The sequence below is a fragment of the Centroberyx affinis genome, unplaced genomic scaffold, assembly GCF_046629955.1.
Source record: "Centroberyx affinis isolate AG114_WGS23_722 - 3 ecotype Tasmania unplaced genomic scaffold, CSIRO-AGI_Caff_v1 ptg000623l_1, whole genome shotgun sequence".
Classification (NCBI taxonomy): Eukaryota; Metazoa; Chordata; class Actinopteri; order Beryciformes; family Berycidae; genus Centroberyx; species Centroberyx affinis.
This window is the reverse complement of record NW_027279252.1, coordinates 40,806-54,108: the sequence shown is the minus strand read 5'-3', so window position 1 is coordinate 54,108 and position 13,303 is coordinate 40,806. Positions and strand designations below refer to the sequence as shown.

Sequence of the window (13,303 nt, the reverse complement as noted above, 5' to 3'; positions counted from 1 at the left end):
CAACTGATGGTAAAAGTAACGTTAACAACAACTTTTGGGTAATAAAAAAGAAAAAAGCAATTCTCCTTTTACTTCTGCGACCAAAACAGTTCATTTCTGCTTTAGGGTCTATTTTGTGATTATTTCCGACCTCCGACTAAAAACACCTGAATGCGCGTCAGCTCCTATTCACGACATTGGGACGTAGGAGCATACGAGGCGCACCTGAAGGCAGCACCGCTGGAGGTGACGTCATTGTATTCTCTCCATGCGCGCTGTAGCTTACGTAGCGTCCAGCTGTTCGCGGACACGCCCCTTAACCAGCGGACTCGGCGGCGACATCTCTTCCCTTCCCATCCCTCCGATTCCCTGAGCACCAATAAGATTCATTTAATTGTCCAGTTCGAAAGAGATTAGATGGCATTAATAAATCAACAATAAGGGATGGATGGCCCAGTCTGTGCATATTCAGCATGGACTTTATTGTAAACAATTAGGAGCAAACAGTACTGCTATTCAGTATCTCTGTACAGTAGGGGTTTTGTGTCAATTAATTGCTTCAAGTACTCTTTGGATTTCGTTATGACTCAGTAGAGACGGAGAACCACGGCCTCTCATTTGTTCCTACCAGGCACACAGTGAACCACAATGTCCGACAGACACAGGCCGGCACACAGCTAAGAAACATTTCCCTCATTTGAGACCGTGTTGGTAAACCTTTTATCCTATTTATAAAAAAAATCATCCTACTGCAAACATTCCGTCATTGCCAGTCTCATTGCTGAGGCTATGAGAATAAGTATCAAGACAACATAAAAAGATAAAAGGGCATTCAGTTACAGTTTTGAAATTAAAGACAAGACAAACAGACTAGACAGTTTTACATCATGTCTATAGCTCTTGTAGGATTAGCTTGCTCTCTGTTCCGCAGTCCAGCAGCCCAAGACAATATAGCAGCAGTAAAAGGATTTGAAACAATCCTTATTTTGGGTCTTGGCCGCCATCTAACCCGCCAAACACAGAAGCGGCTGGTTTATGTCCAGCGTTAAGTGTGAACGGAGGGCTCATTCTGCTCAGCAGTCAGGCTGTATATAGTACACATGTTTTATTGCTTCGTTATTGAGATGCACTACTGTAGCAGCAATGAGGCTGGAAAGAGTGGAAGTCTAGCAGCAAATTAGCTGGGTCATCGGAGGCTCTGTGGCGAAGCCTTGTACGGTGAGATCACAGGAACGAGGGAAGCACAGGCACTGACAAAGAGGAGGGTCTCTGACCCCTGAAATGGCTATGATTCCCTTCCCGTCACTCCTGTTTCTCGGTGGCGTCGGAGCTGTGAGGTCCTTTAAGCTGCTTCCAGTCCGCCTCGCTCTCACAGCGCTTCACTCTGCTGAAGAACTTCTTAATCAGAGCCTTGGCCTCCGCCTTGACTGTGGACACAAACACATGCATTAGAATACAGCCCATCACACCCAACAATATACAAGATTCAGCGTTTTGTTATTCCCTACTTACCTTGGCCTCTTCCCCGACTCCTGCCCTCTGCAAGAAGGTGAGACAAGTAGCGGGCAAATGACTTGAACAGCTCCTACGACCCGAAAAAGGAACAGGTCAACACTAGTTATATTACACAATAAATCATTAACAACATTGCATGAGGGACAATAACATCATGAGTTTCTACAGTTTGTGCCTCTCTCACCTTGGTGGCAAACTTTCCCTGAGTGTAAAACGGATCCAGACAGCGCACCACAATATCAGCCACCTCCTTCAGTGTCACAGGCTTCGGTGGCTCGCTGACAGAGTGCAGTATGCTCTCCTGTACGTTGGGGTTAAAGGTCACCCTCCTCCTGCTCCCCTGCTCCTTAGGCGGGCGGCTGCGCTTGGCCGGAGGGGACGACTCCCTGTCCGCTTTCACCTCATCTGTCAGCTGGACACACATTATTTACGTCAGTCACAGTGAAGGAAATATTGTTTTCTTTTAGTATTTACAGACAGGAAACACCTACCCTTTCTATTAGAGGTGGTTTAGCTTCTTCCTCAAGTACAATTTGTCTGTGTGAGAGAGGAAAAAATGCTATTAGGGTAAGAAAAGAAGATTGACAATGTTTTTATAAACTGGTGCGCTAACGGCCTCTTACTCTGTGGTGGACTTCATATCTGGTTCAGATTTCTCTTGAACCAGCTTCACAGCTTTCTCCCCTTCATCATCATCATCTTGTATAACTATGACTTCTGTTTTAATTTCTGCTTGGATCGTGTCCTCAGTAACTGATTCTACAGAGCTGGTCTCTACAGAAGTTGCATCCATAGCGGCGGGTGAGTGTTGCTGGATTCCCACAGGAGTCGGAGAAGAGTCGGCGTGAAGTCCCTTCGGCGTCTCCAGCTCCAGGTTTTTCTCCGTTGTCTGCTTCTTCCCGAAGTACAGGGAAATGTTGCGGGAGTTCTTGGCCGCCTCCGCCAGCTTCTGCTGCTTCTTGCTCAGGGCTCTGCCTCCCTTGGTCGGGCTGTTCAGGGAGGCGGCGACGGCATTCGCTCTGGCTCTGATGGATGACGTGACAGCTGAGGACGCGTCCGCGTTCGTCTCCGTTCTCCTCTCCCTCTTCGCCTCACTAGCGGACTCTCGAGAGCCTCCCGGGCCGTCCGGGTGGAACCCGCCGCTCTCCGTCCCTCTGTTGGACGCACTCTCCCCGTTGGAGGAGTTAAGCAGCTCCTTGGCAGTCTGGAAGGGGTTGGAGGAGCCCCTCAGGCCTGCCCCTACTCTCTTACGCTTCATCTGGTGGGGAAATAGGAATAAAATACATGTTCACATGTACGATACGAATGATAGCGCACGGCCCAGAGCTCCAAGAATTCACCTGATATGAATTACTGCTCGCATTTTACTAATATTAGATTAGATGAAACTTTAATGATCCCCATGGGGAAACTGGGTCTCAATGGAGGATAATGTATTTTGTGTATGGTCAACTGCTTAGCTCAGTGTAAAGGTCAGTGAGTGTTTCATACAGCAGGCGGCCCAAGAGCCCCTTTCACCCCCTTTCATCAGCTTACTGAGTAGATCTGGGATGCAGATGTGAACCCCTGCAGCTCCTCAGTAAATGAGGAGGAAGAGGAGGCTGCTTCCTCTTTGGGTTTTGACTCCGTCTCTCTGGTCTTGCTGGAGTTGCTGCTGGTCCCATCCTCTCCTCCTCCTCCTGTTGAAGCAGGTGCTCCTTTCTTCATCTCTGTTACCTTCAGAACAAGAGACGAGTTAGGCGACTGTCTTTACCATAACATCTTCCTGTTCTCACTGTATAGGATAATATAGATAACACTGTGAAGGGCAGAAGAGTCCGTAGGTACCTTCTTTAGGACAGCAGCTCTGTACAAGTTGGAGGACTTGTTTCTCTTGAAGACTTCATGTTCAAGATCCACTGCCAAGGAGAGCGTGTCACTGAGAGGGTGAGGAGGAGGAGATGAAGGACAAAGTACAGTGAGTGTGGGGAAACATTATTTATGTCTGCAATAAACTCAACAATGTATCAACATATAGTATTTGAGTTGTGTGTGTGTGTCAATACTTGAATGTGTCTTCTGCCCCCTGGTGGCCGTGTAGTGCCTCCTGCAGGAGGGACAGACAGTGCTCCCTGGCCTGAAATATGATGAAAATGTGATTTACAATTTAATAATAACTGCCAAATTAATGTTTATTAATAAAAGTGTCCAAATGTGTCAAAAAATATTACCATGCATAGATTTATTAATAGCAGAAGAACCATATGTATTCAAACCCTTTAGGAACACAGGTCATTTGGAAATTAGTAGAAACGTCTGAAAATTAGTGAAATTCCACAAAGATCTAAAATGTGTATTCACCTCAATTCAGACAAATTCTATACTTAAATTAAAATGTTTTTTTGGTTTTATGTATTATCAAGATAATTCCACCAACAAAGCACAATCAATAGAAAATATCTTTTGAAAATCTCTATTGTTCTTTTTCAGCTCATTATGCTCACTTGGTGAACAGGCGGTTTCCTAGGTTCTACTGTACAAAATATATTAATTTGTGATACACAGATGAGCCACACGGTGGCAGCATATTATTTGAAACTAGTCTGAGTCTTTTCTTTGTAGCGGTATAACAACCAATTTAGAATCATTGTTGTTTTATTGCTCAGCTGAAATGATGGCCACACTGTGTCCATCAACATCTCATGATGCTCGAGTCACTGAATTCCTACGGATGTGTTAATTGATATCACCAGCATGAGGAATGTGTTTGCAGTATTAAAGTGCCATGTGTACCTTCACAGTGAGCCTGGGGATCCTCTGGCTGCTCGCCTCTCTGAGCGGACAGGCATCATCTGCACATCAGAACAGCAGTTGCATGAGAACGCAGTGCCCGTGAACTCAAACATGAGCCGGCTGGTAATCTAGAATAACTTTTACTCAGTCTGTACATTTTTTTTCTGCAGTTTAATTGCAAAATGTAGGGCCTACCTGGGGGGACAAAGTCCTCCTTGTGACTTTCACCTCCCTAAAGAAACAACAGAAGAGAAAGAAACGGCACTATTGGTATTCATATAGTCATTGAAACAACAGAATTTGCACACATCAGTGTAAGCAGTCTTTGTGTCGGCAGCGTTGTTAAAGAGGAGAGACATTCTAGAATATTTTACTCCACCTTTCCCCCTCTCGAGCCTCACCTCTCACCTTCTGTGTGCTTCGGTGTTCACCTCCACCCCCAGACACAAACCCCTTGACTGTCAAATCAACCCTTTTTAACACAGTAGATCAATTCAACACGTTTTTTGTTGTCATGATTACTTACGGAGATTTAAATAAGGGTGTGAGTGGTGGGGGATTGGGGCAACACCGGCCTCGTTCCCATCACAGGCCTAGAAGGGCTAACTAGCACTTATTTGTTGTTTATGCCACACAATTAAAAACATTTATGTGGCTTTTTTTTGCATGTTGTTGTTCGGAGAGATGCTTTGCTCTCCAGGCTATGGTTTAACAAGCACTGGTATTGATCAGTGTTATATGCATTTTGGGCAAGCTCCACCTGGCCCTGCTGAATAATATTTATCACCGTTTTTTTTTTTTTCCTACAGCATTGTGCCAATTCCATTGCACATGTGGGAGTGATTTACCACAAGCTTTACTTACAGGGGCCCCAAACACCCCTGCCTTCCTGCCTGCCCACAGCTGGCTGCCAGATGTAGAGAGAAAACAGAAACACTAGGATGGAGTTTGTTTTTCCACTGAGATTAGTCGACTTCAGGAGAATATACATTTCTGAAGGGAAGAACTCAAGAGTTTGTGTGTGTTGATGATGATGATGATTCACCTTCCGCATGTTCATCTGCTTCTTGAAGAGGTCGCTAAAGTCCTTCTTCCTCTTATCATCCTCACCACTGCCACTTCCACCCTCCTCTTCATCATACCTAAAGGTGTGATTCTGGCATTATTCTACAGACTTATCATGACCAATCAGGATTGAATCAACAACGCTACAAAAACATAAACTCCCACTGGGACAAATCAAATCAACTCCAGATAAATTCAGACCATTTCGCCGAAGTTCCCGTACCTCTCGAACCCGTAGCCCTTCCTTCCTCCTGCGTAGAGGTCGCGGTCGAAGCCGAACGGACCCCTGGGCTCTTTGCTCTGAGCCGCTCCGGTCTTGGTGCTGAGGACAGCCGCCTTCTCCAGCTGGGCCCGAACCGCTTTGGGGTTACGGCAGAAGTCACAGGCACCGGCACAGTTTGGCGCCTGGTTCCCAAAGAACTTGGAGATGGTAGCATGGCGGCAGCTGATGGGACGGTAAGAGACGGTTATTAACATGTACACACACATGGGCAAGTACCGTTCCAGGCTACATAGAATAAACGAGCAAAACAGATGGAAAGAGGCTCAGTACACTATGGAGCTGTTTGGAGCCAATGTGACCTACAGTCCAGCAGTTGACATTCTGTATTTAAAAGAAAAGATCAAGCCTTATAATGTTTTGGGCACATAGCAAATATCCCACCATCATACACAGGGTGTTATTTGGATACACCATCTAGTGCATCATTGATCGATGAGCTATTGTGTAACCATCCCCCTTTACCATGATCAATGCTTCTCTGTTGTCAAATAAGTCAAACAAGGCTCCCCAGTCACATGAAATCAAAAAGTTCTCTGACAATCACCCTGCTAATTCTAAGAGATACAGGAGTGTGAGGACATTAGACTGATGCACAGAGGCTTTTTTGCATATTGAGGGACTAGTCTGATGATGAGAGAACAAGACGTTCTGACAGACTCGTTGGGGTAATTTACAGAAACTGAGGCACTAATCTAGAACTGTGTGGCCTTGACTGATATCAAGAGGATATCAAAGCGAATTCAATATTGAGTTGGAATGAGATTTTTCTGTTTTGTTTTCAGGGGTTTTGGACAAATAACTCCAATGCATTTCTAATGGAAGATCACCGTCTTCCTGCCTTTTGTGTTCCTGATCACATGCCTGATGTGATTGTTGTGATTCCTCCTCATAAACAGGCCTAGCTGCTGTATCAGATCCAATATTATGTAACAGCCTATATTCACACAGGCACACACATGGTCTCTCTAGGGAGTAGCCCATTAGACAAGCCACTTCAACAACACACCAATACTAACTACCTCGCTGGAAATGGAAACACAGTGTCTACAGCTATGAAAGGGGGTGCAGTTTCACCAAAGGAGGAGGGGAAAGACAGAGTCGCAGACAGAGAGAGGCACACACAGACACTCTGAAGCAACAGTCACTCGCAAGGAGGATTGTAAACCAGCCTTGGTAGTAGACAAACTAAACTAAGGCATAACAGTCAAATGGCACGAAACCACAGCAGGGGTCCTTTCTAAACGAAGATATTCATAGCTGTGTTTCACCATTAACAGCCATCACTGGCACAAAAAAAACAGGACAACAAAGCTGAAGAGCACACTTGAAGAAAAGAACAGACAAGATGAGAAGACACAAAGAAAGGAAAGAGTAAAAGGGGCCTGAAGGAGGGACAGCTGGAAAGGTTTCACTGCAAGACGGCTGTAGGAATTATCCCTGCTAACCCTAATCTTGACCTGACTGCTGGGCTGAGACAGAGTCTGAGGACACCTCCTCTGGATGACGTACTGCAGGCTCAGACAACAAACACACACACACACACACACACACACACACACACACAGACAGACGCTCTCTGAGAAGACAACTCTCAGGCTCACTCCCTCAGGTAAGATATGCCGTGTTTATTGCATCTCCTCCTCACCGACTGGTCTGCTTACTTCTGAGAGTGCTGTTGTCATTTCTTTAAAATCGGCCCAGGCTTGGTTGAGTGTACGAAAACTACAAAGACTCTCACAGGTGAGTGGATTCATTGCGAATGTGTCCGTGTCCGTGCAAGCAGAGTTTGAGAGACAGAGCATAGGAGAGGTACAGCATGCTAACCTATGACCAGAAGAATGTGAGGAATGCATTTAAAAGTCAGATCAGCATATGTAGCAGACTTGTTAGGTGTAAATATGCCGTGAGAAGTGAAACTAGCTGACACTAAGGTGAGAGGGGGGGATACGCTGTAGTTATTATTCTAATGACATTTCTAACGGCTGGATGTCTAAGAAGTTTCTCACTGTGGGTAGACTGGCTGTAAATGATAATGTTAGACATGCAACCGGAGACAGAACTGAGTACTAATCCTATCACTGCATGGACGTCAGAAATGTCAATGAGTTAATGGGACAGAAGTCTACCTTAGGGGAAAATAACAACCAAAAAAAAAGTGAGATACAAAAAAAAAAGAGTAAATTTTGTCTTCACAATTCAATGCATACAGGATGAGTGGGAATTCAATATTTCAAATTAAAGAATGCAAGTTGATGACAGGATAGAGCTATTGACTAAATCTACTGTCTGGCATCTGTTGTTTACACTTCACACCCACCAGTACAGTCCTATTGTCAATTGAACTCATCTTTCTCTTGATGAGTAGCCCAAATTGTTGAGTTGATTACAGTAGTGGCACAATCAGAGTGTTTTTCAGCTATTTAAAGGGAGAAACTAACATGCAATAAAAATCATGTTTGCATGACAGAAAAGTAAAATGAGTAGGCCTGGTATAATATGTCTAAACATGTAGTCTATCAGTTCTAGCAATAAATAGAAAGGGGTGGATCCAGATATAGATACTGATGGGAGGGGAGCCTGGGAAATAAAGAGTGATCAGCAGGTAATTTACATGAGCAGGATCTTGTCCAGGCACCAAAAGCTGTCACACCCCGTGCTATTTAATTTACCGTAGAGCACACCAATACTGCCAGCAACCCAGAGGAAAGTAAATAATGTTGTATCACTTGACACTCAAACACCACCCGGTAAAGTAACAAAATTCATATGAGGCTATACACCTAAACACACAATGAAGCAAATGTCTGTCCTCCAAGACAGTGAGATCAGGAAAGCCTTCTCTTCTCCCACAGTTCAACAGAGAGAGTTAGTTAGTTATGCTGAAACCTCCCCTATATTATTACAGGTACACAGACTCACTCTCAGACACACACACACTTGGCCAGAAAAACCACATGCTTTATATCTGCACACTCCCAGGCAGTAAAATCCTGTCTCTCTCTCTCTAAGTAATCCTCCCACTTTCTCTCTTAGGATACCGCAAGTTCATTGGGAAAGTATTTAGTGTTATATCACATTCAAAGATAAACAACAAGCACATAACCAGTATATTGGCTCGTGTCAACATACCAACAATATCATCTCACCCAGTCAGAAGAGTCAGTGGCAAGCAGCAAGCCTTGTGTCCTGATGACAACGAACACGGAGGAGCAACTGTGCAAAACAGCTAAAATTGAAACATAACCATTTGATTGCAAATGAATCCACCTCAGTGCTGCTCTGCCTCCCTAGGATGGATGCCAAAGAAGAGACGTTGAACCTCCTGAACAAGATATGGACCAAGCTGCAGGGTCTGCCCAACGCCAACCCTGTAGAGCTGGGGGCCTTCTTCATCCTCTTAACCTTCATCTGTGAGTTCCACCTCATTTACACCAAATACTCTCATATTCTCAGTGGCTGACCTGGTCACGTGCCTTTGTCAATGATCTACTGTGATAGATCGGATTGATTATACCAATGATACTGTTACTGTGCTCTCCCATAGTGGTCGTTGTGCTCATGGCAGTGCTGTCCTGTGTGAGTTGCTGCTGCTGCTGTCGCAAGGCCAGGACCAAGGGGCCCCACATCTGAGCAAACGTACTCTTCCACACAAAGAGAAATCTTTAGACAGGCACTCTCTGGACGTCTAACTCTCAAACAAATCAGGCCCCGTACACAGGAGACACAACTCAGGTGGCCGGAAATGCTCAAAGGTCCTCTATATACACAAAACAGGCATTCTCTGCAGCTCTGTCAGGCATGAGGAGTCCTGCAGAGCGAGTGAAAATTCACACAAGGGAGACACGGTCAAGTCCTTCATAGACAGGCATTGTAGACCTCTAGCTCAGTGAGCGACGGGGCCTCATACAGGGTGTGTGAAGTGGCTCTAGAGGGGCCCAGCCCTTGAATAACACGGCACCTGACAAACACAGAGGAGGATGTCCTGACAGGCTGCCAAACACACCCGCTAAAGCGTCCAGGCTTTCAGGAGTATCAACATTCCTCAGAGCATCCCTGGACTCTGCAGACCAACAATGCCGCCTTTGACCTGAGAAAAGGGCAGGGCCTCCCCGAAAGCATCTTGAATAATGCAGGCAAATACATGGAATGTAAATAAAAAAATGTGCACAAATTAATGTAAAGTGTTCAGTGAGTGCAAGTTCACAGGGAGATATGAGAGAAAGCCAAGTTGGTTTGTTGGTGTTTCTCTAAACCTCTCTCTGCTATATTTGTAAGGGATGACAATGGCAGTCAAGTTTAGACTGAGTAAAAGCCTCCTAAAGGGGAAGAGCTTGCCATTACCAAACTTTGATATGTTGAAATGAAATTCCTTGAAAACAAAAAGCCTGAAAGAGAGATCAAGTCTGCCCTCTGCTGTACAAAAACAGAAATGGACCATGATAAAAAAAAAAATGCTTGGTATATACTGTATATAATTAAAGTTATGTTGTACAGAACTGTATATTTTCTATATACAAGGAAAAAAAATAATTGATGATTGCATGAAATGATGTTTACCTGAGAAACAATGGTGTACTATATGATTCTATATTTTCTGAATAGAATTGGTGATTTGAAGCCCACAGAATATACCATTCACTTGGAATGGTATGCAATAAACAAAAAGTGACATTACACTTTGTGTGTGTGTGTGCTTCACTTACCCTTCTTGTTCACAAAATAACACCATGGCTTCAAAGTCTGTGATGGCCGCTTTGTCCGCCTCTTTTGCAGAGCCGCGCTTCTCCTACAGACAAGTCCAAAAGATGTTCACAAGCCTTTAAATGATGCAGAATATCATAGGATCTCCTTATGATGATATTCCGCTGCCTGATGTGGTGCTGACCTGTTTGCGGGCGACCTCCTTGCGGATGAGGAAGTTCATCTGCTCCTTGTCTCTTGGGGAGTAGTAGGTTCGACAGGAGGAAGGCAGTCCATCCCTCCCTGCTCGCCCAGACTCTTGGTAGTAACTGGCCAGGGACTTAGCAAGGTTCCAATGGGCTACAAACCTGTGGAATTTACAAAAAATGTTAACATGTGCAAACCCAAACTCAAATAAAAGTCCTAGTTTATGAAAATACTGCAAAAAACCCAGATTCACTGCCTTACCTGACGTTGGCCTTGTCCACACCCATACCAAAGCTGATGGTGGCTACAATAACCAGCACTTTACCCTGCATCCAATCACTCTGCACCTCTGTACGATCTCCCGCCTTCAAACCTATAACAGCACAGAGTCAAGCACTTGAGCCCAAATGCGAATGCAAATCCTACACCAGTGAACTTAAAAAAACACTGTCTTACCTGCATGATAAGGCTTGGCCAAGACTCCAAGCTTAGTCAGTTGGTAAGCCACTGTTTCACAGCCTTCTCTGGTGCGGCAGTACACAATCCCACAACCCTGCTCACAAACATCACACAGTTTTAGGAAATGGTAGAGTGGAAACCTTACTATCACTGTCCATAGGCATTCGGTACTGTTCCGTCTGTATTTTACACATTAAAGAATACAGATACTTTTATCCTTTCAACTAAGCTGTTCTTTCTAGGGATGCACCGATATATAAGCTTTGAAAAGCAATATCGGTCTGATATTATTTTTACTGCCAGTATTTAGCCTATTGTGGAATTGACATTGTTGTGACCTTTTTTCTAGTGGAGTGTGTCACTTAATATAACCGTCAAATTAGCAACAGAATAAAACTAACATGGTCTTTTGTTTAAAACCACTTAATTATTTTAAGTTAGGCATGTCTGAAAGGCTTAACCCATTTTGCACCCGTATTTGTACCAGCATTCTTACAAAAATGCATATCGGTATCAGCAGATATGGGTTGGAAAATATTGGAATCGGACTCAAAATCCATTGTATCCCCTCTTCTTTCTCCATTTCTCTAATATATCAAAGAATAGAAAGATTAAGTGCAAGACCCAAGCAATCAGGGCCAGCAAGGAGGAGATCTATCATTCCACCAACTTGATAGAGACTGATGAGGGCCAGAGCAGAGGAGCAGTGCCACAAACAGTATCCCTGCACCACACAAAGTCCAGTCTACTAACCTGTCCCTCGGGCCCGCTGCCCAGCGCCAGAGCCTCTTTAATGAAGGCATGGAGGTGGGTGTAAGGGTCCTGCAGCAGCTCCCTATAGATCACATCGTAGTGCAGGTTCTTGCGGAAAACTGGTGTAGAATAGCACAGTGGCGAGCGCAGCCTCAGGGACTGAAGAATGTCCTCTTGCACGTTCTTGGGTGCTGTAGCCGTCAGCGCCACACACGGCACCCCCGGCATGCGGGCACGCAGGTTGCCCAGTTTGAGGTAGTCTGGCCTAAAATCGTGGCCCCACTGGGAGACGCAGTGAGCCTCATCCACAGCTAGGTAGGAGAGAAGGCTGCGGGAGCACAGGCCCGTCAGGCACGGCTGGAACGAGGGAGAGGCCACCATCTCCGGGGTGATGTAGAGCAACTTCAGCTTTGGGCTCTCGCTCTCCAAGTCAGCCAGGATCATGCGGCGCTCGCCCACAGGGAGCTTGGAGTTGATGGAGCAAGCAGGGATGTTCAGCTCCCTGAGGTGATCCACTTGGTCCTAGAAGTATAGAAGCAACACAAGACATTGGCTATTGTTTCGTCTAACGTTACTTGAACAGTCTGAAGTGGAATAGTACAGATGGAGACACACTAACCTGAATGAGAGCGATTAGCGGGGATATAACCAGGGTAATGCCCTCGGCCAGCACTGCTGGGAGCTGGTAGCAGAGGGACTTCCCTGCTCCAGTGGGCATGCACACAAACACATCCCTGTCACCTGCAACAGCACAGCTTCACCAGTTATCACCGTGGCATCATTTACTCTTTGGCAACAGGCTGTGAGTGGTAATACAGCTATTCTGTTTCATATTACAGTAACATGACAGCTTGCTGATGCGATTAGACCTAACGACGAACAACAGATGGAGTTGACGTCAGCCAGCTAACGTGTGCTAACGTTACTTAACAAAGAGATAAGCTAACATTGTAAACAAATAAAACGCCCAGTACCTTTGATGACCGCATTGACGATGTCTTCCTGCAGTTTAGACCTAAAGCTGTCGAACCCAAAGTGGGTTTTTAAAGCCTGTTTTAGGGTTGTCATCACCTATCTGACTGAGGAACTCATAGGCAGCTTAAAAACAAACTTCTCTGTCGTCGTCGCATGTCGATGACATCACTACATTCGTAAATAAACTGAAAGTGAATGCCAATGCACAAACGAGAAGACCAACATTTAATAAATTGTGAGTTTAATGATCCCATGTGAGATTTCCCTCTAATTTACTTTTCCTTTTCTGTTTTAGATTTGCAAACTAAAACAGCCTCGCGACAAAAAGAGAAGCCACGTGGTCATATTTTGTGACAGTGTTGCAGCTCTGATTGGACCAGCTGTCACACGCCTTGTGGTTAATCACAGCTGAGCGCGTGCAGGTCATGTCTGTCATTTAGCAAGAAGACCCGGGCGGCAATTATTTGCTCGCATGTGATTTCTGTTTGCTTATTTCAGTTGCTAAAACAGAAACAATGATCAGCCATTTCACCCGAAATCAAGATGATGTCAGCTGACGCTCAGTCCCATAAAGCCTTATCTTACTTAAACCAATGACCTAAAACAATGAAGTCA

The 13,303-nt window shown here is 45.0% G+C and overlaps 2 protein-coding genes and 1 long non-coding RNA gene across 3 annotated transcripts; 1 reads left to right on the top strand and 2 right to left on the bottom strand.

Annotated features, from left to right (window-relative positions):
• Positions 1-456: 456 nt before the first annotated feature.
• On the bottom strand, positions 457-5,934 carry LOC139643539 (ATP-dependent DNA helicase Q5-like). The gene is made up of 13 exons (XM_071518707.1): positions 5,918-5,934; positions 5,555-5,776; positions 5,312-5,408; positions 4,462-4,498; positions 4,267-4,325; positions 3,540-3,610; positions 3,322-3,412; positions 3,031-3,210; positions 2,118-2,752; positions 1,986-2,031; positions 1,679-1,906; positions 1,492-1,564; positions 457-1,406 (listed from the first exon to the last, which is right to left on the bottom strand). Exons 1-13 carry the CDS (start codon positions 5,932-5,934, stop codon positions 1,282-1,284), a joined length of 1,881 nt encoding a protein of 626 aa, XP_071374808.1. The 3' UTR covers positions 457-1,281.
• An 823-nt stretch (positions 5,935-6,757) lies between these two features.
• Positions 6,758-10,228, top strand: LOC139643545 (uncharacterized). The gene is made up of 3 exons (XR_011695083.1): positions 6,758-7,223; positions 8,906-9,024; positions 9,159-10,228. It is a non-coding gene; the product is annotated as an uncharacterized lncRNA (long non-coding RNA).
• An 85-nt stretch (positions 10,229-10,313) lies between these two features.
• Positions 10,314-12,824, bottom strand: LOC139643544 (ATP-dependent DNA helicase Q5-like). Its single transcript, XM_071518712.1, has 7 exons — positions 12,688-12,824; positions 12,333-12,454; positions 11,714-12,235; positions 10,958-11,057; positions 10,763-10,874; positions 10,500-10,662; positions 10,314-10,400 (listed from the first exon to the last, which is right to left on the bottom strand). Exons 1-7 carry the CDS (start codon positions 12,779-12,781, stop codon positions 10,314-10,316), a joined length of 1,200 nt encoding a protein of 399 aa, XP_071374813.1. The 5' UTR covers positions 12,782-12,824.
• Positions 12,825-13,303: the final 479 nt, after the last annotated feature.